Consider the following 25,000-nt stretch of genomic DNA (forward strand, 5'->3'; position numbering starts at 1 on the left):
TACACAGGCCAGGCTTCTCTCTTTGATGGCGAGCTAAGGAAAATAATCACCTAGTCCAAGGATCAAGTTTGGAAGATTCCCGCCAGGAACCTCACCACCTGCTCTGTCTGGGCTGGTAGGAGGCTCTCGAGCTGACCCTTTACAATTGACACTTTACCTGCAGCACATGGACTGTACTGCCATCCTTTATTCCCCAAGAACAACTATCTAAACTGAGATTTAAACAAGATCCAGAGACACTGAATAGTTAAATGGAATTGTATATATGTATATAGTACTTGTGTTTTTCTCTTTAAATTGCTTTCATGTTGAATGGCCATTCAACTAATTGTGTGTGTATATATCTGCTGTCCATCACTAATTCTCTAATACACGGTGTCAACCAAACTACAATTCAAGCTCTGCCTCTCTCTACGAGTTGAAACTAGTCTTCTGTTCCTAGCCCAAAACACCCCATATATATATTTATTGCATTGATTTGTAGCACGTATAGGTTACATATATATATACATGTATACAGTGGGGCAAAAAAGTATTTAGTCAGCCACCGATTATGCAAGTTCTCCCACTTAAAATGATGACAGAGGTCTGTAATTTTAATCATAAGTACACTTCAACTTTGAGAGACAGAATGTGAAAAAAAAATCCAGGAATTCACATTGTAGGAATTTTAAAGAATTTATTTGTAAATTATGGTAGAAAATAAGTATTTGGTCAACCATTCAAAGCTCTCACTGATGGAAGGAGATTTTGGCTCAAAATCTCACGATACATGGCCCCATTCATTCTTTCCTTAACACGGATCAATCGTCCTGTCCCCTTAGCAAAAAAACAGCCCCAAAGCATGATGTTTCCACCCCCATGCTTCACAGTACGTATGGTGTTCTTGGGATGCAACTCAGTATTCTTCTTCCTCCAAACACAACGAGTTGAGTTTGTACTAAAAAGTTCTGTTTTGGTTTCATCTGACCACATGACTTTCTCCCATGTGCTCTCTGGCAAACTTCTGACGGGCCTGGACATGCACTGGCTTAAGCAGGGGGACAGGTCTGGCACTGCAGGATTTGATTCCCTGTCGGCCTAGTGTGTTACTGATGGTAACCTTTGTTACTTTGGTCCCAGATCTCTGCAGGTCATTCACCAGGTCCCCCTGTGTGGTTCTAGGAATTTTGCTCACCGTTTTCATGATAATTTTGACCCCACGGGATGAGATCTTGCGTGGAGCCCCAGATCGAGGGAGATTATCAGTGGTCTTGTATGTCTTCCATTTTTTGATAATTGCACCCACAGTTGATTTTTTCACACCAAGCTGCTTGCCTATTGTAGATTCCCTCTTTGCAGTCTGGTGCAGGTCTACAATTATTTTCCTGGTGTCCTTCGACAGCTCTTTGGTCTTGGCCATAGTGGAATTTGGAGTCTGACTGTTTGAGGCTGTGGACAGGTGTCTTTTATACAGATAACGAGTTCAAACAAGTGCCATTAATACAGGTAACGAGTGGAGGACAGAAGAGAAGTTACAGGTCTGTGAGAGCCAGAGATCTCCCTTGTTTGAAGTGACCAAATACTTATTTTCCACCATAATTTACAAATAAATTCTTTAAAATTCCTACAATGTGAATTCCTGGATTTTTTTTTACACATACTGTCTCTCACAGTTGAAGTGTACCTATGATGAAAATTACAGACCTCTGTCATCATTTTAAGTGGGAGAAATTGCGGCGGACTAAATACTTTTTTGCCCCACTGTATATATATATATATATATATATATATATATATATATATATATATATATCCATCCATGCATCAATTTTCTACCGCTTATTCCCTTTGGGGTCACGGGGGGCGCTGGTGCCTATCTCAACTACAATCGGGCGTAAGGCGGGGCTACAACCTGGACAAGTCGCCCTCATCGCAGGGCCAACACAGATAGACAGACAACATTCACACTCACATTCACACACTAGGGCCAATTTAGTTTTGCCAATCAACCTATCCCCAGGTGCATGTCTTTGGAAGTAGGAGGAAGCCGGAGTACCCGGTAGGGACCCACGCATTCACAGAGAGAACATGCAAACTCCACACAGAAAGATTCCGAGCCCGGGATTGAACCCTGACTACTCAGGACATTCGCATTGTGAGGCAGACGCACTAACCCCTCTTCCACCGTGAAGCCCATACATACATATATATATATATATATATATATATATATATATATATATATATATATATATATATATATATATATACATATATATTTACAAGATGGCGGCGCCCGGACGGGCTGCGACACTGCGGTGCTCTTGCTAAAGATGGAACATTTGGCGGAAATGCCGGACAGTTCTGCAGACTTCATGGCTGGCTGGCATCGTGGTCACTCCGTGATCACGTACGACCGCCAGACACTTCTGGATATGGACATATCGGGCCGTTTTGGACTGATAGACGCGGGCGTGCTAAACATGCTAACTAGCATGGGAATACGTCGGCGGCTACATCCAGCGGCCTGTGAAGCAGCGGAGTCTAGTAGCAGCGGGGGCCGTCTACGGAGCAGACGCCAGCGGTGTGATCGGAAACGCGGATGCCGAGCGGGGCTTAAAACAAAGCAGAAGGCTAATCCCCACAGAACACCACTTCCCCCCATCCTGAAGACGGATTTAGATGAAAGATGCGAGACTACTGGTCTGGGTAAGGAGTCTGTTAAATTAGAACAAGTTTTTTCTGCTTTGAGTGTTTCAGAGTTGGACATGTGTTTTACTGAGGTGGCTAACTATGATGCGTGCAGTTTATCAAAGCAACAAACAAACAATCGAAAAATCCCCGTTACTGAGGTGGCTAACTATGATGCGTGCAGTTTATCAAAGCAACAAACAAACAATCGGAAAATCCCCGTTACTGAGGAGGCTAACCATGATGCGTGCAGTTTATCAAAGCAACAATCAAACAATCGGAACATTCCCGTCGTATCAATTCCTAGATATGGTCGAAATTATACTGAACGCACTGGGCATAATAAACACAACATTATTAATATTGCTACTACGGATAATTTGATCAAAAATTCCCTAAAACAGCCCACAACCTATAATATAGTTTTTTTAAACATAAGATCATTGTCTCCCAAAACGTTGTTAGTTAATGATATTATCAGAGACAACAATCTTAACGGCATCGGTCTCAGTGAAACCTGGCTTAAACCAAATGACTTTTTTGCGCTAAATGAGGCATGTCCTCCTAACTTTACACATGCGCATATTGCCCGTCCGCTTAAAAGGGGTGGGGGGGTCGCACTAATATACAACGAAAACTTTAACCTTAGTCCTAACACAAATAATAAATATAAATCGTTTGAGGTGCTTACCATGAGGTCTGTCACACCGCTGCCTCTACACCTGGCTGTTATCTACCGCCCCCCAGGGCCCTATTCGGACTTTATCAATGAATTCTCAGAGTTCGTTGCTGATCTAGTGACACACGCCGATAATATAATCATAATGGGGGACTTTAATATCCATATGAATACCCCATCGGACCCACCGTGCGTAGCGCTCCAGACTATAATTGATAGCTGTGGTCTCACACAAATAATAAATGAACCCACGCATCGCAACGGTAATACGATAGACCTAGCGCTTTTCAGGGGTATCACCGCTTCCAAAGTTACGATACTCCCGTATACTAAAGTATTGTCCGATCATTACCTTATAAAATTCGAGGTTCAGACGCATGTTCGTCAAACTAATAATAATAATAACTGCTATAGCAGCCGCAACATTAATACGGCCACAACGACAACTCTTGCTGACCTACTGCCCTCGGTAAGGGCACCATTCCCAAAATATGTGGGCTCTATTGATAACCTCACTAACAACTTTAACGACGCCCTGCGCGAAACCATTGATAACATAGCACCACTAAAATTAAAAAAGGCTCCAAAAAAGCGCACCCCGTGGTTTACAGAAGAAACTAGAGCTCAGAAATTATTATGCAGAAAGCTGGAACGCAAATGGCGCACGACTAAACTTGAGGTGCACCATCAAGCATGGAGTGATGGTTTAATAACTCATAAACGCATGCTTACCTTAGCTAAAGCTAAATATTACTCAAATCTCATCCACCGTAATAAAAACGATCCTTAATTTTTGTTTAGTACGGTAGCATCGCTAACCCGACAAGGGACTCCTTCCAGTAGCTCCACCCACTCAGCTGATGACTTTATGCAATTCTTTAGTAAGAAAATTGAAGTCATTAGAAAGGAGATTAAAGACAATGCGTCCCAGCTACAACGGGGTTCTATTAACACTGACACGATTGTATATACGGCGGATACTGCCCTCCAAAATAGTTTCTCTCGTTTTGAGGAAATAACATTAGAGGAATTGTTACAATGTGTAAATGGAATAAAACAAACAACATGTTTACTTGACCCTCTTCCTGGGAAACTGATCAAGGAGCTCTTTGTATTATTAGGTCCATCAGTGCTAAATATTATAAACTTATCACTTTCCTCGGGCACTGTTCCCCTAGCATTCAAAAAAGCGGTTATTCATCCTCTTCTTAAAAGACCTAACCTCGATCCTGACCTCATGGTAAACTACCGACCGGTGTCTCACCTTCCCTTTATTTCAAAAATCCTCGAAAAAATTGTTGCGGAGCAGTTAAATGAACACTTAGCGTCTAACAATCTATGTGAAACCTTTCAATCCGGTTTCAGGGCAAATCACTCGACGGAGACAGCCCTTGCAAAAATGACTAATGATCTATTGCTAACGATGGATTCTGATGCGTCATCTATGTTGCTGCTCCTCGATCTTAGCGCTGCTTTCGATACTGTCGATCATAATATTTTATTAGAACGTATCAAAACACGAATTGGTATGTCAGACTTAGCCCTGTCTTGGTTTAACTCTTATCTTACTGATAGGATGCAGTGTGTCTCCCATAACAATGTGACCTCGGACTACGTTAAGGTAACGTGTGGAGTTCCCCAGGGTTCGGTCCTTGGCCCTGCACTCTTCAGCATCTACATGCTGCCGCTAGGTGACATCATACGCAAATACGGTGTTAGCTTTCACTGTTATGCTGATGACACCCAACTCTACATGCCCCTAAAGCTGACCAACATGCCGGATTGTAGTCAGCTGGAGGCGTGTCTTAATGAAATTAAACAATGGATGTCCGCTAACTTTTTGCAACTCAACGCCAAAAAAACGGAAATGCTGACTATCGGTCCTGCTAGAAACCGAACTCTATTTAATAATACAACTCTAACATTTGACAACCAAACAATTAAACAAGGCGACACGGTAAAGAATCTGGGTATTATCTTCGACCCAACTCTCTCCTTTGAGGCACACATTAAAAGCGTTACTAAAACGGCCTTCTTTCATCTCCGCAATATCGCTAAAATTCGCTCCATTCTGTCCACTAAAGACGCTGAGATCATTATCCATGCGTTTGTTACGTCTCGCCTCGACTACTGTAACGTATTATTTTCGGGTCTCCCCATGTCTAGCATTAAAAGATTACAGTTGGTACAAAATGCGGCTGCTAGACTTTTGACAAGAACAAGAAAGTTTGATCACATTACGCCTGTACTGGCTCACCTGCACTGGCTTCCTGTGCACTTAAGATGTGACTTTAAGGTTTTACTACTTACGTATAAAATACTACACGGTCTAGCTCCATCCTATCTTGCCGATTGTATTGTACCATATGTCCCGGCAAGAAATCTGCGTTCAAAGGACTCCGGCTTATTAGTGATCCCCAAAGCCCAAAAAAAGTCTGCGGGCTGTAGAGCTTTTTCATTTCGGGCTCCAGTACTCTGGAATGCCCTCCCGGTAACAGTTCGAGATGCTACCTCAGTAGAAGCATTTAAGTCTCACCTTAAGACTCATTTGTATACTCTAGCCTTTAAATAGACTCCCTTTTTAGACCAGTTGATCTGCCGTTTCTTTTCTTTTTCTTCTATGTCCCACTCTCCTTTGTGGAGGGAGTCCGGTCCGATCCGGTGGCCATGTACTGCTCGCCTGTGTATCGGCTGGGGACATCTCTGCGCTGCTGATCAGCCTCCGCTTGGGATGGTTTCCTGCTGGCTCCGCTGTGAACGGGACTCTCGCTGCTGTGTTGGATCCGCTTTGGACTGGACTCTCGCGACTGTGTTGGATCCATTATGGATTGATCTTTCACAGTATCATGTTCTCATATGTTCTCATAGTCATCAGTATCATCAGTATCACAGTATCATGTTCTCATAGTCATCATTGTCACCGACGTCCCACTGGGTCATTATTGTCACCGATTTCCCACTGGGTGTGAGTTTTCCTGGCCCGAGGATGTCGTAGTGGTTTGTGCAGCCCTTTGAGACACTAGTGATTTAGGGCTATATAAGTAAACATTGATTGATTGATTGATTGATATATATACACTATGTATATATACAGTATGTATATGTATATATATCCACATATATTAGGGCTGTCAAAGTGAATCCGATAAATTTCAATAACGGCACTAATTTTTTTAATGGACAAATAATGCACGTTCATTTTGACCCTCAGGCTGTGCCGTAGCGGGGGACTTTGGCTGTCGTTCACTTGTTTATGACGAGCCACAAGCGAGCAGAAATGGAGAAAGGAAAAGGCTACCTTATGGAAATATCAGGTTCAAAGCTATGGTAAGTTGTTCCCCCGACAAGAAAGGACTCGTTTTCGTCGTGTGAAGGGCGACGTTTGTGCAGCAAACACCTGCTGCATGCGTCGTTGAGAGGAAGGTGATGCTTCACTTCCGTGTTCAGACTACGGTTCAGCCAACCCCGCTAGGGAGGGTTGGCTGGCTGAAATACTGTGTAATTATTTCATACCTTTTGGTCGAGTCCTCAATTACAAAATTATTCTCAGGCTCCATATTACATTTTATAAATTAATAGAAAGTGTTTCAACATTGCCATGCAGCCATATGAAGGCCGTAAACTTGTACAACATGTAATGTACAGAATATCAGAAGCATTTCTTCAGGTAGAAATATCACAGATTACAACCGGGATAGGCTCCAGCCCCCCGTGACCCAAAAAGGGACAAGCGGTACAAAATGGTAGGATGGGTATTACCAAACATCTTTGACAATGAAAGCATGATCATAATAATACACATTTTGTGTTATTTTTGCGTAAAACTGGTATCCAAACATGGAAGTGTAGTTCCTTCTCTGAATGCAATTGCTCCCAAAGCAGAATTACAAATCCTGTATTTCTACAAAATACAAAATCTGGCAAGACCCCAATGTTTATCTGGCAATTATTTTTTATTGTCATTAAATTGTGTTTGTCCTTTTTGAGTTAAGCTGTTTAAAAAAAGTATAATGTTTAAAACACATTAAATTAAAGCAAATTAATTGTCCGTTCATGGTGTGTAAACATGAAAATTGTTTGTCTAGGGTACACTTATTAATGATGAAAAATTATATATATCTGCGATCAATCGCAATTAAATATTTCAATTGTTTAACAGCCCATATATATATATATTTATATATATATATATATATATATATATATATATATATATATATATATATATATATATATATATATATCATATATACATATCAGTACTACTTTATATTATATACATATATATATATATATATAATATAAAGTAGTACTGATATGTATTAGCATTCTATGCAAACATGGAGGTAAGTAAGTTTAGTAGAGCCTACCGTGATAGTGGACTTGCCAGCATATTTTCCATACTTGAGAAGTAGAGGCTTCACCATCCTCTTTTGGGCGACAATCTGCATTAAAGCACAGGAAGAAAATGACTATTGGACTTCTAAAACATTCAAAGTCATCAAAGTGAGTAGAAGGATTAGATCAGGGGTGTCCAAAGTGTGGTCATTTGCTTTTGTACAGTTTGAAGATTTTTTTTCTGTAATCGAAAAACATAATTTATTAAAACAAAACTAAATCCTTTGATTGATTGATTGATACTTTTATTAGTAGATTGCACAGTACAGTACATATTCCGTACAATTGACCACTAAATGGTAACACCCGAATAAGTTTTTCAACTTGTTTAAGTCGGGGTCCACGTTAATCAATTCATGGTACATCCTAAATGTTAATACAAAATTAGTATAACTATGACAGTTCAATAATAAGGTTTTTTGAATCAGATTAAGACTGTATTCGACTAATCAAACATGCATACGGGTTTCTTTTCACCCGGATAGCGGCAACCCTAACTTCATGAGAGCTAACAAACATAATAAAACATCACTTCACAATGTCTGCCATCATTAGGACGCCGACTGATAAAATGTTGTAATATTGCCTCATAATACAAAAAAAGGGGGGATATTTTCGTTTCTTTCTCGCTATTTCTGGGTCTAAATTGGCTGTCAAAATATACCACGTTGTTGGATTACGTCCTCATCCTTCTCCTATCAAGGTGAGTGGCATAATTTACAATCCAGAACAGGGGTGTCAAACGTACATCCCTGTCCGAGCCAGTTTAATCTGGCCCGCGGCCCGCAAGATGTGTTTGCTGAGTATAAAAAATGAGCTGCAACATTTTTATTAAAGAAACTGCTGTTCTAAATGTGTCCACTGGATGTCGCAATAGAAATTCAAGTTTAACCCACGCCACACGTGACAGTATTTAAGGATGACGTGTCAGTTAACTTTAAGCCCCCTCTGCATTGGCTGCCGCTACTCCAATCAGCTGCGTCTGTTGTGGTTTGCAGCAGACAGAGGCAGACGCACAAACAACGCACAATATCTTCTTCCATTGAAAATTAACCACTCAATATAACAAAACAATAAGATGCAGAGACAATAAGAGTCAACATAACCATAATTTTGTAATTAGAGTTCCGTGCAGTGCTCGCAGTTGGTCAACGGCACGATGGGCAGCCTGAACTCCATTGTAAAAATGTGTGTCACTACATTTGTTGTTTGTTCTATTTTATTTTGTACTTAAATCTGCCATGTTCACGTTGGTTAAATTTGCAGCTATGTTACCTTAACCTCAACCTGACTATATTCTTGAACAGTATGATAGTTTGGTAACTGTAAGCTCACTGCCAATCATTTTTTTTTATCTGTTAAATATCTGTGTCCTGTGTTTAGTCTAATGTTAAGTTGTTAATGTTATGTTAATATTGTTTTGATATTGCACATTGGAGTATGGCAGAAACACAATTTCAGTCTGCTGTGTAATGTACTGTTGTATGATCTGATTGACAACACATTTTGACTTGACTTGACCTTTTTTTTGGCTATGGTATAGTTTTTGATAACTGTTTTGTTTATATAATAAATGTAATATTTGAATGATGATGTGTTGTGGCAGTTGCAGATGTCACCAATTGCTTTTCGAAACATGTCTTTAATGGTGAACTGCCAACATGAGAATGCTACACAGGAAGTGCCATCCATCCATCCATCCATTTTCTACCGCTTATTCCCTTTCGGGGTCACGGGGGGCGCTGGCGCCTATCTCAGGAAGTGCTTAAAGTTTAATGGCTTTCATAATACACTGACACAAAGTCTAAGTTCATTGTGTTCTTTATGGTGTTTTCATATTTTATTTTATTTTTACATTTATTGGGGAGTTAGAATGCATTAAAAAAATACATCTGTTGTCATATGTTTTATAATGATTGCAAAAAAAATCCCCCCCAAAAATGTATTTTTCCTTTAATGCTTTCACACACAGCACCAACATGTTGGAACAAGGATGAACTGAAAGAAGAAAAGTACAAATATATTACATTTATGTGTGGCAGCAGAGGAAAAAATGGATGTACAAGTTTTATTTTGCCATCCTATTTCCCATAACTGTGGTGAATTCAAGGACCCCTGAAACAGAGGCGTCAATAGCTTTTAAAGACAGGGGGCGACTTATAGTAACTCCAATGATATACATTAATAATAATATATTCATAATATTAATTATTATAACTTGTATTACCCATTGATGATAATCCTATGTGGACTAGCTGAAGTGAAGGGAAACATGGTAGATGTATAATCATATTTAAGTGAACAATGACAGGTTATAAGATTATTTGAAATCATATTCTGGACATTTTATATTGAATTTGTTGGCACTAATTCTGTAAAAAAAAAAAAAAAAACTTTTTTTTTTAAACAAAACCGTATTATTTATAGGGGTTCATCTGGATATGTTCTAGCTATGTTTTATAAATGTTAATCCCATATTTTGAATTTAATGTAACTTAAGAGTTGTTTTTGAAAGCGAGTTTGAATCGAATCAATGCAACAATGTTTTTTTTTTACAAATTAGGTTTAGGCTGGGATGGGGGGCCATTTAGAGTCTTTTGTTAGGGGACCCAGAATTTGGTGATACAACACAGGAACTGACCATCAAACCTCAGATTCATGCAGTTCAATAGAGCATCAAAATAGAACATTGTGGAGACGATTAAGAAAAGTGAACATGTTTACCTGGCCAAGCGTACACTCCACGCCACCCAGGAAGTCGTCATCACGCGTCCCGATGCTATGAGTACCGTGGATGTCGTACACTTCAAAGCGCAGCTTCTGAACTTCTTCAAAGTAATAGTCCAAGGAGAAAACCTTGGCGAAGACTGGGTGCAAGTTGCTCTTGATTACTTCTGTCCTGTCCAACTGAAAGGAAATTAACTCATTTTTCGTTTCATCAATCATCAGAATCTGGGAACTATTGGTTTGGAGAAGCTCTATATATTTTTTTAGAAAAGAGTGGAATGCTATAAAATAGATTCCTGATACAAATGTGCTTGTACTGAGGAAGACCAGCGCACAGCAAAAAGAACATTTCCAGGATCTATGAAGAGGAAGATATGAGAGAAGATTGGAGGGCTCTGACATTTAATCCGAGACAACGTACATGTCTGCCTTTCACTGCCTGACAAGAAAGTTGAGCTCTCTGAGGCCCCATCTGCTCCATTTTTTTGTAAAATCTATAAATATTTTAATGCGGTCCGGAGATCCACAAGGTCACCTGTGTAATATGGGCATGTTTATAAAAACAAAGAAGAATGAAAATGTAGGGAAAAAATCCAGAATTTTCTCATTATTTTCAAAGGTTCTAAATAATGCTTCAATGACTCAAAATGAATTGCAGATTTTGCATTGTAATGTTTAGAATGATCCTTATCTTTAGGTTTTAATGTGAGTATATAGGGAAAATCGTCATATGGTTTACATCACAGCAATCTGAGGCGTTCAACAGGGCGCCATCAGTTGCCCTTTTTAATGTCATTTCATGTGTTTCCACTTGGGTCTGTCTTTAGATAAGTCCGCTTCTGCACGCAGCATCGTAAATAAAACCCACATTTTTGACTATCTCATTCCTTTTTGTGCTCAACAATGCTATGTCTTCATCTCACTTTGTTTATGTGTTTGTTTAATTAGTATGATTACTTTAAAAAGTTGCAGAGGGGTGGGTTGGAGGAGAAATGTCCAGGGGTCCCTTGTGGCCTGCGACACATTGTAGAAATAAAATGACCCATGGGAAAATATAGCCAATATGGGAAAATTTGAACAAAAGGGCACACTGTCAAGGGAAAACACGGAAATGTTGATAATAATAACTAAAAACACAACTCCTTGTTTTAAAGATATAGCTATTTTTAGCCTCTTGCATCCTTTGATTTAGTTAAAGTTAATGTACCAATGACTGTCACACACACACTCATTGTGGTGAAATTTGTCCTCTGCATTTGACCCATCCCCTTGTTTAACCCTTGGGAGGTGAGAGAGCAGTGAGCAGCAGCGGTGGCCACGCCCAGGTATCACTATTGGTGATTTAACCCCCAATTCCAACCCTCGATGCCAAGTGTCAAGCAGGGAGGTAATGAGTCCCATTTTTACAGTCTTTGGTATGACTCGGCCAGGGTTTCAACTCACAACCTACAGATCTCAGGGCGGACACTCCAACCACTAGGCCACTGAGTAGATTTTTCATAATGCAGCCCCCAGGTGCAAACGTTTAGACAGCTCTGAGTTAGGTAAGGTCAGCTAAGATTTTCCAAGATTTTGATTTCTCTATGAATAATTGATGGTAAAAATGAAGGCGAGTTCTGTATTTTTCACTTTGGTGCTGAATGAAACTCAGATGGTTTGGCCCTGGTGGACCTCTGCAGTTGAAGACAACAATGTGCTTTATACAAGACAAAAACTATTCGCTATTCGGCGCTTCCAAGCTTTTATATACTCAGGGTTATTCTTTGTGAAAATAGTTTTTTTTTTCTTTTCCATGAGTTATCCATAATGACAAAATCAAAACGAAATCACATTAGTAACTAGAAATGTTATGTTGTGGTGTCTGTTTGGCTGTGGAATAAAAAGTCATGCATTCATTTATTTATCATTTTCTGTCACTTTTTCCTGTTTAGTCTGTCTTGACTGACTTTGGTCAACATGATCTGGCTACAAATCCAGGACAGGGCACATACTGGACAAATATGGACAATTAACATACAAACGCAACACAGAGGGTCCAATTTGAAACTTTAATACACCACCTTGCTGTGCATAATAATATTAATTATTGTCAAATGTAACCTGTGGATGTCCTTACACACTAATTTCCATTTTGGCTAAATGCAATCATCTGATCTGATGTCTCTTTATCGTTGCTTTCCTCCCCCTCTCTTTGTGCCATCTGGATGGACAGACTTGGGATGAGTTTGATGCGTCTGTTTGTTGATGCGAACTAATCTAGGGAACAGAGGATAGATTGTGCCAGGAGCTTGGATGTTGCTGTTGTTGGGGGTGTGAAACTTCAGCTACACACACATCTCTGTCATGGTAAATTAAAGTTGCCTTTAATTATCTCTGCTATGAACACTGTGTAGAGATCAATGGACAGATGGATAGATGGATGATTGGACAGACGGACGGACGGATGGATGGATGGATGGATGGATAGATAGATAGGCTGACAGACAGATTAACAGACACTAGTGATAAAGGGCACACTGAACTCATGTCAATCACAAATGCGTCCAGGAAAAGAACACAGAAATCCAGTTACAATTATAATGTTCCATTTCCTTTAAAAATATGAGACTTTTTAAGTACCAAGTTACAGGAAAACATCACTTGTAATTGAATGAATCTCCTGATTGTTTTTTGGCATTTGCCCACGATTTAAAAGGCCAATAACAGACAAGCCTCCCACACTCCAACTCGGCCTGGGAGCAGTCCAAGAAAACAAACGTTTGAACCTGGAGAACAACTCAATCCCTCTAGCATATGAACATGCACACGCAAGAATTTCGCCAGGAAGTGTTATGAAAAGTTGAGCAAATTATTACTTCCCAAAGCTACAAGAGGTGCTGGTAATGCCAATTTCAAGGTCCACATTAGAGTTGTAACATTACACTAAAAACAATAGGAATAGCATCTTTTTACAAACACCAATCCCACAGTTATTACAAATTATGAAAAATATTATTAATAGTAATGATGGCATTAATAATAATAATTGTTATTATAATTATATTCTTATTAATGATAATTAAAGTATGATAATGATAATGATCATAATGATATTATTAATATAATTTAGCCTAATAATAATAATATTTAAAACTAAATGAGTAGGAAGACAAAATTATTCATCAAGTCAAGAACATGGCACGATCACTCATCCACTGCACAATAGATTCATGTCTTAATAAGTCAAAAGAAAGGTCCGAATTAATACAACCGATTGCACCGCAAGCTGAAGAATGATAACCAGCAGGCCTCGCAGGCCAGGGCGTGTTAGGGGGCGTAGACAAGGTAGAAGTGTCAACCAGAATGCCAACCAAAATGGTTCAGATGCTTTGAATTTTACTAGCAAGTTCTCGTTTTGCATTTTTTGCTTTCCACATAATATTAATTATTTTTTGAGTAATCAATAGATAACAAGCTTGGAGCGCCCACTTCCCATCTCCAGACTCGCCCCTCTTGTTGTGATGTCATCTTCAGAACTGGAGCCCATTTCCCCGCATAGACAGAGTAGATAAAGGCATGTCAAAGTGTTATTTTAATCACTCAATTGCATGTTTTTGTCGCCCTGGTCCATGATAAATTATTCATAAAGTGATATGTTTAACAGAAAATAAAATCAGCATTTCTGCACCTCTGTCCTCTTCCATAGACTTGCTGTGTTTCCTCATGTACTTTTAACTTTTCCTCGAGCATCATGAGAAATAACATCAGTAGAAGAGGATGCAAATTAAATACCAGTGGCTCATCTTCTTTTATCTAATTTTTTAATGCTCTTCTTTCTCCATTTTTCCACAGGTTCTGACATAGTATTTCTTCCCTACAGGGTTCTCCTGATTTCACTGATCTCATTTAGCTTCAGTCTTTTACTTTTTTTCCCAACCAAACTCCAATCACTGCCCGTTTTCTTCGAAAGTCAGAATCATTCAAATAATGGCTGCTAATTACATTCCTTTCGCTTGGAAAGTACTATTTTGTTTGGTGAATTTCACAAGGGAGGTCCATACTTTCCTCATATTCCCATCTTTTGGAAATGTATGCAGGCTTAGTTTTCATTTAAATTCTGCATTAAAATATCATGATTTGGGAAGAAGATTGTACCAAAACACAAACTACGCAACAGGAAATTTGCCTCCAGTCTTTTGTAAGCGACATACCATAATGTGCTGAAACTCGTTAGAAAACAAGCTTAAAATCACTACTGGGTCTATTCTGAAGTAAATTTTACCAGCAGACATTATTTTTCAGCCCAGAACTATGAAATAAGTGCCAACGTTGTCAGCATTAGAGGGGTGACCCTTTAGATAAAATGTCGGTATTGTTTGTAATGAAGCTTGTTAAGTCAAATGTTTTAAAACTAAATCATTGAGAAATTTGATTCTATGTTAGCATGAATCGAGATCACTTTTCATATTTTTTGCGCATAGCCATAGTGCCGTCTACAACTGCACAGATGGGAATGTTTAGTATTCTCTTGCAAACATGAACTGAATTTGACATGTTGGTGAATCAAACAACTGTTGTGTGAACCAATGACATTTAAACTGAAGAACACCAAAACTTTTACAAATTTGCATGACGAGTGTATTAAAACAGCATAGAATTCTGAATGTTCGCACAATACTTTTATTAGTGTGTTTTGTTTGAAAAACAGAAAAAAAATAACTTAATGTTTTTGTGTTTAACTATGAAACAGTGGCGTAAGTAAAATCAGTCTTTTAATTGGAAATTTTAGTAGGATTTTAAGAAAACTGTGATGATATTTTTATTCCAATTTTTATTTATTTTTTTTTAAATTTAAATCCTACCAATAGTGAGATGTGGAACACCAAAACTGTAAAGGCTTGAAGAAAGGCTCGAGAGCTGGAGGAAAAAACAGACAAATCCTGTTGTTTTAGTAGTATTCGGACTGCATGTTGTGCCGGACATTTCTGTTGGCATAAACAATCTATACTATTTGTTTGCTTGGGACAGAGGTGCTAAACTCAAGGCCTGGGGGCCAAATCTAGCCCGTCACATAATTTTATTGTGGACCGCCTAGTGGTGTAACATTATTGTAGATGTAATGTTCTCACTTCTGACGGTATGAAACAGAAACTTAGTGAGTACAGGTTTTTTCTGGTGCTTTTGCATTGGCTGGTGTAAAAATAAACTACATCTCCCCTAATGCTCTGCGCGGGCAGGACCATAGGGCGGGACCAGAAGGAGGGGGCGTGGAACGCAGTTAAGGGAAGAAAAGGAGGAAGAATGTGGGAGAAGTGTTATCGGAAGAGATAACAAGAATTGTTTTTTGTGGACATTCCATGATCATTTCATCAAAGTCCATCCATAACGATTTGACTTATTAGTACAAACAGACAAACAAACCCTGCAGAAAACATAACCTCTTTGGTGTAGGTCTGAGTCCCTAAACGCTATGCTCGTCTTGAGCGTTTCCAAGGTGACGCAGAGCGATGTTGTACCGCCGCGGAGTGACATATGAGACTCTTACTGATAAACCATCACTCAGAAAAAGATATTTGAAGGCAATGAAGCTAAACATCCAATTTCGAGGTATTTACATCTTTAAAAGTTAAATCGTTATCCATTTTCTTGAAACAGTGGATGTTTCCACACAATTCTTTGCACTTGAAATACTTGTTTGTAGTCATAAATATGTTTTGTACACTTGAGCATTATGTTTGTGTTCAATTACAGTAAATGTGTTTATCCCACATTTCTGCCACTTCATTTTACACACTATGGCATTTTTACAAAGTCTTTTTTGGTCCAATTTCACAATAATATCATATTACGGCTTTAAGGGAGAACTGCACTTTTTGGGATTTTGCCTATTGTTCACAATCATTATGGAAGACATGACAACAGATGTTTTATTTTGGGTTTTTTTATGCATTCTAACTCATAGATAAACATTTTTTAAAAAGTCTGCTTACAGCAAAACCAAAGGGAGGTCCTCTATTCTGCCCAAAAAAGCCAATAAATAACTATCCAAAAACTGCCAACAATACTCCATTCACGTTTCGCTACCTAAATATTAACCAAGTATTAGTTACAACACGAAAATATGCATGATCCTACTCCCTCTTCTATGCGATAATTATGAGTCATTCTTCATCTAAATAGGAATATATGAACATCCAAGCAGTCAGATTTTCTAATGACAGCAGACATTGCACAGTAAGTGATGTTTTATTATGTTTGTTGGCTCTCATTAGGTCTGCAGTGAGTAATAATCAGTGATGTTGTTTAAAAAAAAACAACTAACCTTGTGACATGGGAGGAGTTCGGGGAAGCCATAGAAAACGACTTCCGGACGGCTTCGAAGCGATTCTGGACCACCGTCCGCCGCCTCAGGAAGGGGAAGCAGTGCACTAACAACACCGTGTATGGTGCGGATGGTGTTCTGCTGACCTCAACTGCGGATGTTGTGGATAGGTGGAAGGAATACTTCGAAGACCTCCTCAATCCCACCAACACGTCTTCCTATGAGGAAGCAGTGCCTGGGGAATCTGTGGTAGACTCTCCTATTTCTGGGGCTGAGGTCGCTGAGGTAGTTAAAAAGCTCCTCGGTGGCAAGGCCCCAGGGGTGGACGAGATCCGCCCGGAGTTCCTTAAGGCTCTGGATGCTGTGGGGCTGTCTTGGTTGACAAGACTTTGCAGCATTGCGTGGACATCGGGGGCGGTACCTCTGGATTGGCAGACCGGGGTGGTGGTTCCTCTCTTTAAGAAGGGGGACCGGAAGGTGTGTTCCAACTATCGTGGGATCACGCTCCTCAGCCTTCCCGGTAAGGTTTATTCAGGTGTACTGGAGAGGAGGCTACGCCGGATAGTCGAACCTCGGATTCAGGAGGAACAGTGTGGTTTTCGTCCTGGTCGTGGAACTGTGGACCAGCTCTATACTCTCGGCAGGGTTTTTGAGGGTTCATGGGAGTTTGCCCAACCAGTCTACATGTGCTTTGTGGACTTGGAGAAGGCATTCGACCGTGTCCCTCGGGAAGTCCTGTGGGGAGTGCTCAGAGAATATGGGGTATCGGACTGTTTTATTGTGGCGGTCCGCTCCCTGTACGATCAATGCCAGAGCTTGGTCCGCATTGCCGGCAGTAAGTCGAACACATTTCCAGTGAGGGTTGGACTCCGCCAAGGCTGTCCTTTGTCACCGATTCTGTTCATAACTTTTATGGACAGAATTTCTAGGCGCAGTCAAGGCGTTGAGGGGTTCCGGTTTGGTAACCGCAGGATTAGGTCTCTGCTTTTTGCAGATGATGTGGTCCTGATGGCTTCATCTGACCGGGATCTTCAGCTCTCGCTGGATCGGTTCGCAGCAGAGTGTGAAGCGACCGGAATGAGAATCAGCACCTCCAAGTCCGAGTCCATGGTTTTCGCCCGGAAAAGGGTGGAATGCCATCTCCGGGTTGGGGAGGAGACCCTGCCCCAAGTGGAGGAGTTCAAGTACCTAGGAGTCTTGTTCACGAGTGAGGGAAGAGTGGATCGTGAGATCGACAGGCGGATCGGTGCGGCGTCTTCAGTAATGCGGACGTTGTACCGATCCGTTGTGGTAAAGAAGGAGCTGAGCCGGAAGGCAAAGTTCTCAATTTACGGTCGATCTATGTTCCCATCCTCACCGATGGTCATGAGCTTTGGGTCATGACCGAAAAGATAAGATCACGGGTACAAGCGGCCAAAATGAGTTTCCTCCGCCGTGTGGCGGGGCTCTCCCTTAGAGATAGGGTGAGAAGCTCTGCCATCCGGGAGGAGCTCAAAGTAAAGCCGCTGCTCCTTCACATCGAGAGGAGCCAGATGAGGTGGTTCGGGCATCTGGTCAGGATGCCACCCGAACGCCTCCCTAGGGAGGTGTTTAGGGCACGTCCAACCGGTAGGAGGCCACGGGGAAGACCCAGGACACGTTGGGAAGACTATGTCTCCCGGCTGGCCTGGGAACGCCTCGGGAACCCCCGGGAAGAGCTAGACGAAGTGGCTGGGGAGAGGGAAGTCTGGGTTTCCCTGCTTAGGCTGTTGCCCCCGCGACCCGACCTCGGATAAGCGGAAGATGATGGATGGATGGATGGATGGATGGAACAAACCTTGTGATGCGTTTTTGAAATTAATGTGCCGTTAAAGCTTAAAATGATCAAAATACATAAATATGAAATTGTATTGTAAATGTGCCCATTCCTATACTAAATATATACTTACATCAGGTATATAAAACCTTAATGGAGGTGTTCGGATGTTTTTAAGGATGTTTAGGCAGAATACAGTGGCTCCCACAGGCTCCATTGTAAGCAAACTTTTATTTTCTAGTTAGAATGCCTAAAATCTTTTTTTTAAAGTACCGTATTTTTTGTACTATAAGTCGCAGTTTTTTTTCATAGTATACTCCGGAGTGACTTATGTTTGAAATAATTAACACATTACCGTAAAATATCAAATAAAATTATTCATCTCATTTGCGGAAGAGACAAAGAAAATGTCAGCAATTGTCATACACACGTCAGCAATCGTCACATACACGTCAACCAATAAGAATTTGGCGGGGGAGGGTCACGGAAGAAGTGCATTGTGGGTCATGGAATGCTAACCGCTATATGCTATATGCTACTGCCGTAGCTATTAAAATGGATCATTTCATCGTTAGCGGTAAAAACTGAGAAAGGCTGAACAAAAATGTCACAGAAAAAGAAATCATGTACTGCAGATTACAAGCTGGACGTAGTGAAATATGCAGCAGAAAACAACAAGAGGAAGCGGCGCATACCTTTGGAGTTGGCAGAGTAGTTTAGAAGCGACATCGAGGAAGAAGATGTCATGGGATTTATCGATTAAAAGTGACAGATTGTTTGGTAAACGTATAGCCTGTTCTATATGTTATAGTTATTTGATTGACTCTTACCATAATATGTTACGATAACATACCAGGCACCTTCTCAGTTGGTTATTTATGCGTCATATAACGTACACTTATTCAGCCTGTTGTAAACTATTCTTAATTTTAAATTCCCTTTCAAATGTCTATTCTTGGTGTTGGGTTTTATCAAATGCGACTTATACTCCAGTGCCACTTATATATGTCTTTTTCCTTCTTCATTATGCATTTTCGACCGGTGCGACTTATAGTCCGGAGCGACTTATACTCCGAAAAATGCGGGATACATTTTTGCCAACTGTATGTTTACTACACAATGATAGACCCTAAAACAGGGGTCTCAAACTCAATTTACCTGGGGCCACTGGATGCAGAGGCTGGGCCGTAAGCAAATATTTCTTTTTTTTTTTTTTTCTCTGTGCAAATAAGACATGTCGGGGTGCCCCTGTGCTCAACAAAGAAATAATGCATCTCCCACTTTTCCTGGAATTTTCTTTGCTCATCAGAAACCTTTCTCTTCACTGCAAGCTTTGAAAAAGACATATTTGGGGTTGTGGGATATATTTGAGAATGTTATTTCCGCAATGTGTGTCATTCCGCTTTTCCTCCCTACAGCAACGCGGCGGATAATAGTAAAAAGTAAAAAGTACCTGGATAGCGAGCGCAAAAAAGTGTTATCCTACGTCACATAGAAATATATGTAGTGTTCATCGTGTGAGGCAATGTGAATTAAACGATTAAAAAAAACAAATAACGGTTTGAATTTGTCCAGGTTATCAGGACTGTTATTACTGACAGACAGGTGTCGCGGTGTGACTGCAGTCAGGCACGTGAGAAAACCCTCGTCTCCATGGCAACGTTTCTGTCGCTTTCACTCATTTGCCGCTTTTCCACTAACGCAGGGGTAGGCAACCCAGAATGCTGAAAGAGCCATTTTGGACCCAAATAACACAATGCTGTCAAGCACCATTCATATAAAACTCGCGGGCCGCACTAACATTAAACTTTCATATTAAAGTGGGGGCCGCGTGTCTGAGACCCCTGCCCTAAAATATTTACATAATCAACATATGACGTAAGCAGGCACTGTGCAAGATGCATTGTACAGTAAATAGGTTCTTTTGGAGCCATTCCTTCATCTTCTTCCCCTTCTGCCGTCAAAAGGACAGTGGAGCCAAGTAATGAGAGGCAGACAACACCCAGGACTGTTTTTCTGACTTGGAATTTTTCGAAATTACTTCTTAAACTGCTAATAAATTGAGAACATTTCAAAAGTCCTCTCATGAACGTAGGATTCATTTATCAGACAGATGGAGGGGAGGAAAAAAAAAGTCCCTCACCTCCGTCCACTGTCCGCTGGTTTGGGCCATGAGGATCACACAAGGGTCGGACTTATTGAGAGTGTCTCGGTCCAGTAGAGCTTTACAAGACACTCGCAGCTCCACTTTGGAGACGCAGGTCGCCGGACCGCCGAGGCTGGTGGCAGGGGAGGTGGCCTCCTGAATGTCGTTCATCCTAGCCCGGGGATAAGGGGAGCAGCCGAGCAGCAAACAAGAAGAGGGGAAGTGATGTTGTCTGTGACTGTGAGGGATGGAAACAGGAAGTGGTTAGGGAAAGGATCTCAGGAAAGATGCTGAGAGCAGACAGCTAAGCAGAGATTCCTTGTTTCGTTTCACTAAAGGAAGGAAGCCAACATATCTCTCGTGGGAGTTAGTATTTCTTTTTGGATGAAGGATGTCTCTGATATGGGTTTTTGGGGAGTCTAGATTAGATCCACTGGACGGATCGCGTCCTGCAGGCGGTGGTGTCATGATGCACTATACATGTACTGTAAAAATAGGCCACCAGCTGAACAATGCTCTATCTTGCTGTCAGACGAGCATTTTTCTCTCCCAAAGAGATATGAAACTTAGAGCCTGATTTACTAACAGATTGCGTGTGCAATCTGTTAGTGGACGTGTTGCATGTGATCTACTGTGTAATTAAAAAGGGTCGCAGACCGCCTTATTTAAATGCGGATTTTGTGTGCCTCACTTACTTAATTCATGTCATCATGCTCTTACCTGTGGCGTTTTCTATGTTTTCAAACAAGCAGGAGACATCAACCACTTTTTATGGGCATTTTAGCAGCAGTCGTCCTTTGCCTCTACATTGTAACCATTCTTCTTTTTTTTTTTACAGCAGAAGGTGCTGCACTACTGTGCTCAAGACGTTTTTATCATTTAGGATACAGTATATGTTGTTAATATATATTTTATGTCATTAAAAAAATATAAAAGGACACCAAAAGGCATCATTTTATGTTTCTTTTAATCAGCCCCTTATGTCTTCTGGCAGGAATGAAATTATAAAAACATGTTGCTAAATACACGATGTATCTAATTTTTATTTTTTTTCTGAACATCCAAATATGTTAAAATGTATTAAACAATATGACAAATAGTGGTCTCAAAACGATATTGGGTGTTGATGGATCACATTGTGCGGGCTGTATAATATACTGTACTTGTATTTTCTCAACCAAGTATTGTGTGCGTTTTGATGATCAGCATATTAATGTAGGTAGGGACGCAAAATGAATTGCACGTCTTATTTTGCTTACCTAAAGAGGAACTGTACTTTTTTGGAATTATGTTTATTGTTCACAATAATTATGAGAGACATGACGATGGATTTATTTAATTTTTTATTTTAAATTTTAAATACATGCGATCAAAAGTCTGCTTACAATGGAGCCTAGGTGAGCCTATTGTGAGCTTGTGAATCACGCAAAGACACTTGTGATTAAGGGCTATAGAAATACAATTACTGATTGATTGATTGATTGATTGATTGATTGATTGATTGATTGATTGATTGATTGATTGATTGATTGATTGATTGATTGATTGATTGATTGATTGATTGATTGCATGGACAACCTTTTGCCAATTAAGGCAAAATCTTATTCTATTACACCATTAAGGATTCCAAATTGCTAACAATACAAACCGTACAGTATAGTGATAACATTATGACAACATTAACATGCATGGATATGACTGATAGCAGACTTCAATGCAAAAAAGTGTAAACAGTGTGTGCCTGCTTGATAAGCAATCAAATTCCTAACATCACTTTCACCAATCACACTAAGAGCGGCACAACAAAAACTGAGCCACAATCCATTCTTGGTCTCGAATGATATATACAATTTTGCAAACATTTGTTGTTTCTGGGGCAAAAAATAATATTTTTAAAAGGAGTACAGTCATCTCTCATTACATTGCGCTTCAAAAAGAGCATTGCACCACATTACTGATTTTTTTTTTGTATACATAATACATAATTTTTATCTTTTTCTAAAATTTATTGGTCCTTAAATTAAGCATTGTCAAGCATACAAATTAATAAATAAACTAAAAGGAGGAGAGTGTTATTTTATTTCGAGAGGTTCTCACTATGTTGAAAACATGTATTTAGAAGGTTGTTAACAGGTTTTCATGCTGCAGCTATGAAAATATCTGATTTATAATAAATGATTCCTACTTAAGGGGGTGGTATAGCTCGGTTGGGAGAGTGGCCGTGCCAGCAACTTGAGGGTTCCAGGTTCGATCCCCGCTTCTGCCATTCTATTCACTGTCAATGTGTCCTTGGGCAAGACACTACCCACTAGAGATGCGCGGTTTGCGGTCTCATCCGCGGATAAACCGCGGGTCGGGCGGTTGACATGACGAGAAAATAAATTCTAATTAGATTAGGGCGGGTGGCGGTTGAACCATCCGAAAATATTTAATATACATGGTTGTGGGATGGGTATCCTTTGTCATTCAAAGAGCCATTTAAGACCCGTGTCTTAAAGCGCAAAAGCCAATAGGATACGCTATTATTCTCTTGAATGACTCTCGGCAGTCACCCAGATAATAAGTATTAGGGCGTGCTAGAAGCCATTGGCTTTGTCGCCTTCTACATCATGTACGCTCTGCTTGTCAGTCCAGCATCATGTTGTGTGTGGCTTCCGCGGGAACACGCACACGACTGCAAGGCATACTGGGTGACACAGAGTACACTAATGGTTGTGATATAAATAATTTTAACACTCTTAGTAATATGCGCCACGCTGTGAAGCCACACCAAACAAGATTGACAAACACATTTCGGGAGAACATCCTCCCAGTAACACAACATAAACACAACACAACAAATACCCAGAATCCTTTGTATTCATGACACAGCCTGATTATTTTATACACCCCGCTAGCAGCAAGATAGATAGTTACTTAGTTTTTTTTAGCTAGCTCTCTTGTTGGCAAGAGAGACAAAGTTGTGTGAAGTGGTTTTACATTTTAACCAAAGTCTGCCAGCTAAAATTTGTTTATACACCTGTGTGCGTCATTCTAAACACATCATCATAACAAAATACTCTTTTTATAAGGACACTTGCAGCGTGTTTTGAATGTTTTTATTGCTGCTATTTTGACTGTCTTTTAGCATTGTCTTTGCTACTACCACTGAGCCATTTATGCTGCTCCATGGCCATGGAATAACTTACAGAAGGAACTGAGGTTTCTGGAGCTGATCACTTTGGAGGGAATTTCTGGTCATTTTAAAGAACTGTTTCTTTTGGGCATTGTACTTGTTTTGAAGTTGTTTTTACTGAAACATTGTATATATTGTTTTTATGTCAATATATGGAAGTCATTTATTTTTAATCATGGTGTGTGACTGCTGCTGTTTTCTTTTGTTTTGATATGTATTTCTGTAACTTTGTTTTTGCTGCCCGCTTGGCAGCAAAACAGATTTTAATCTCAATGAGTTTTTACCTGGTTAAATAAAAAATATTGATTGATTGATCACAGTTAGAAAATATATGCCTTGTACACACAGGAATATGGTTTGTGACATAAAGTGAACTAATTACACAATTTTTGGAAAAGGACCATTTTTATTCGGATTAAATTTCACCGGGTACTTAGTTAATACTATTGCTGTCAGTTTTGGATTGATCATTAATATTCGTATATATGTATACATATGTATATACATATATATATATACATATATATATATATATTTACATACATACATATATACATACATGTATATACATATATATGTATATATATATACACATACATACATATGTATATATATATATACATACATACATATATATACATACATGTATATACATGTATATATATACACATACATACATATGTATATATACATACATATGTATATATGTATATATACATACATGTATATATGTATATATACATACATGTATATACATACATATATATACATACATGTATATACATACATATATATATATATACATACATATATATGTATATGTACATATATACTTACATATATATGTATATATACATACATATGTATATATATGTATATATACATATACATATATATGTATGTATATACATACATACATGTGTGTATATATATATATACACATATATATGTATGTATATACATACACACATATGTATATATATACATACATAGATACATATATATATGTATATATACATACATATGTATATATACATACATACATACATACATACATACATACATACATACATACATACATACATACATACATACATACATACATA

At 39.5% G+C, this 25,000-nt stretch overlaps 1 protein-coding gene across 1 annotated transcript in view; it reads right to left on the bottom strand.

Moving 5' to 3' along the window:
* Positions 1–25,000, bottom strand: part of cpne7 (copine VII) — a 109,875-nt gene that overhangs the window by 74,829 nt on the left and 10,046 nt on the right. The window contains exons 2-4 of the mRNA XM_061882560.1: positions 20,717–20,957; positions 10,475–10,657; positions 7,723–7,797 (exon numbers count right to left, since the gene is read on the bottom strand). Coding sequence (XP_061738544.1) covers positions 7,723–7,797; positions 10,475–10,657; positions 20,717–20,890 — 432 coding nt within the window. The 5' untranslated portion in view covers positions 20,891–20,957. The remainder of the gene's footprint in view (positions 1–7,722; positions 7,798–10,474; positions 10,658–20,716; positions 20,958–25,000) is intronic.

This window comes from Nerophis ophidion, linkage group LG02 (genome assembly GCF_033978795.1).
Source record: "Nerophis ophidion isolate RoL-2023_Sa linkage group LG02, RoL_Noph_v1.0, whole genome shotgun sequence".
NCBI lineage: Eukaryota > Metazoa > Chordata > Actinopteri > Syngnathiformes > Syngnathidae > Nerophis > Nerophis ophidion.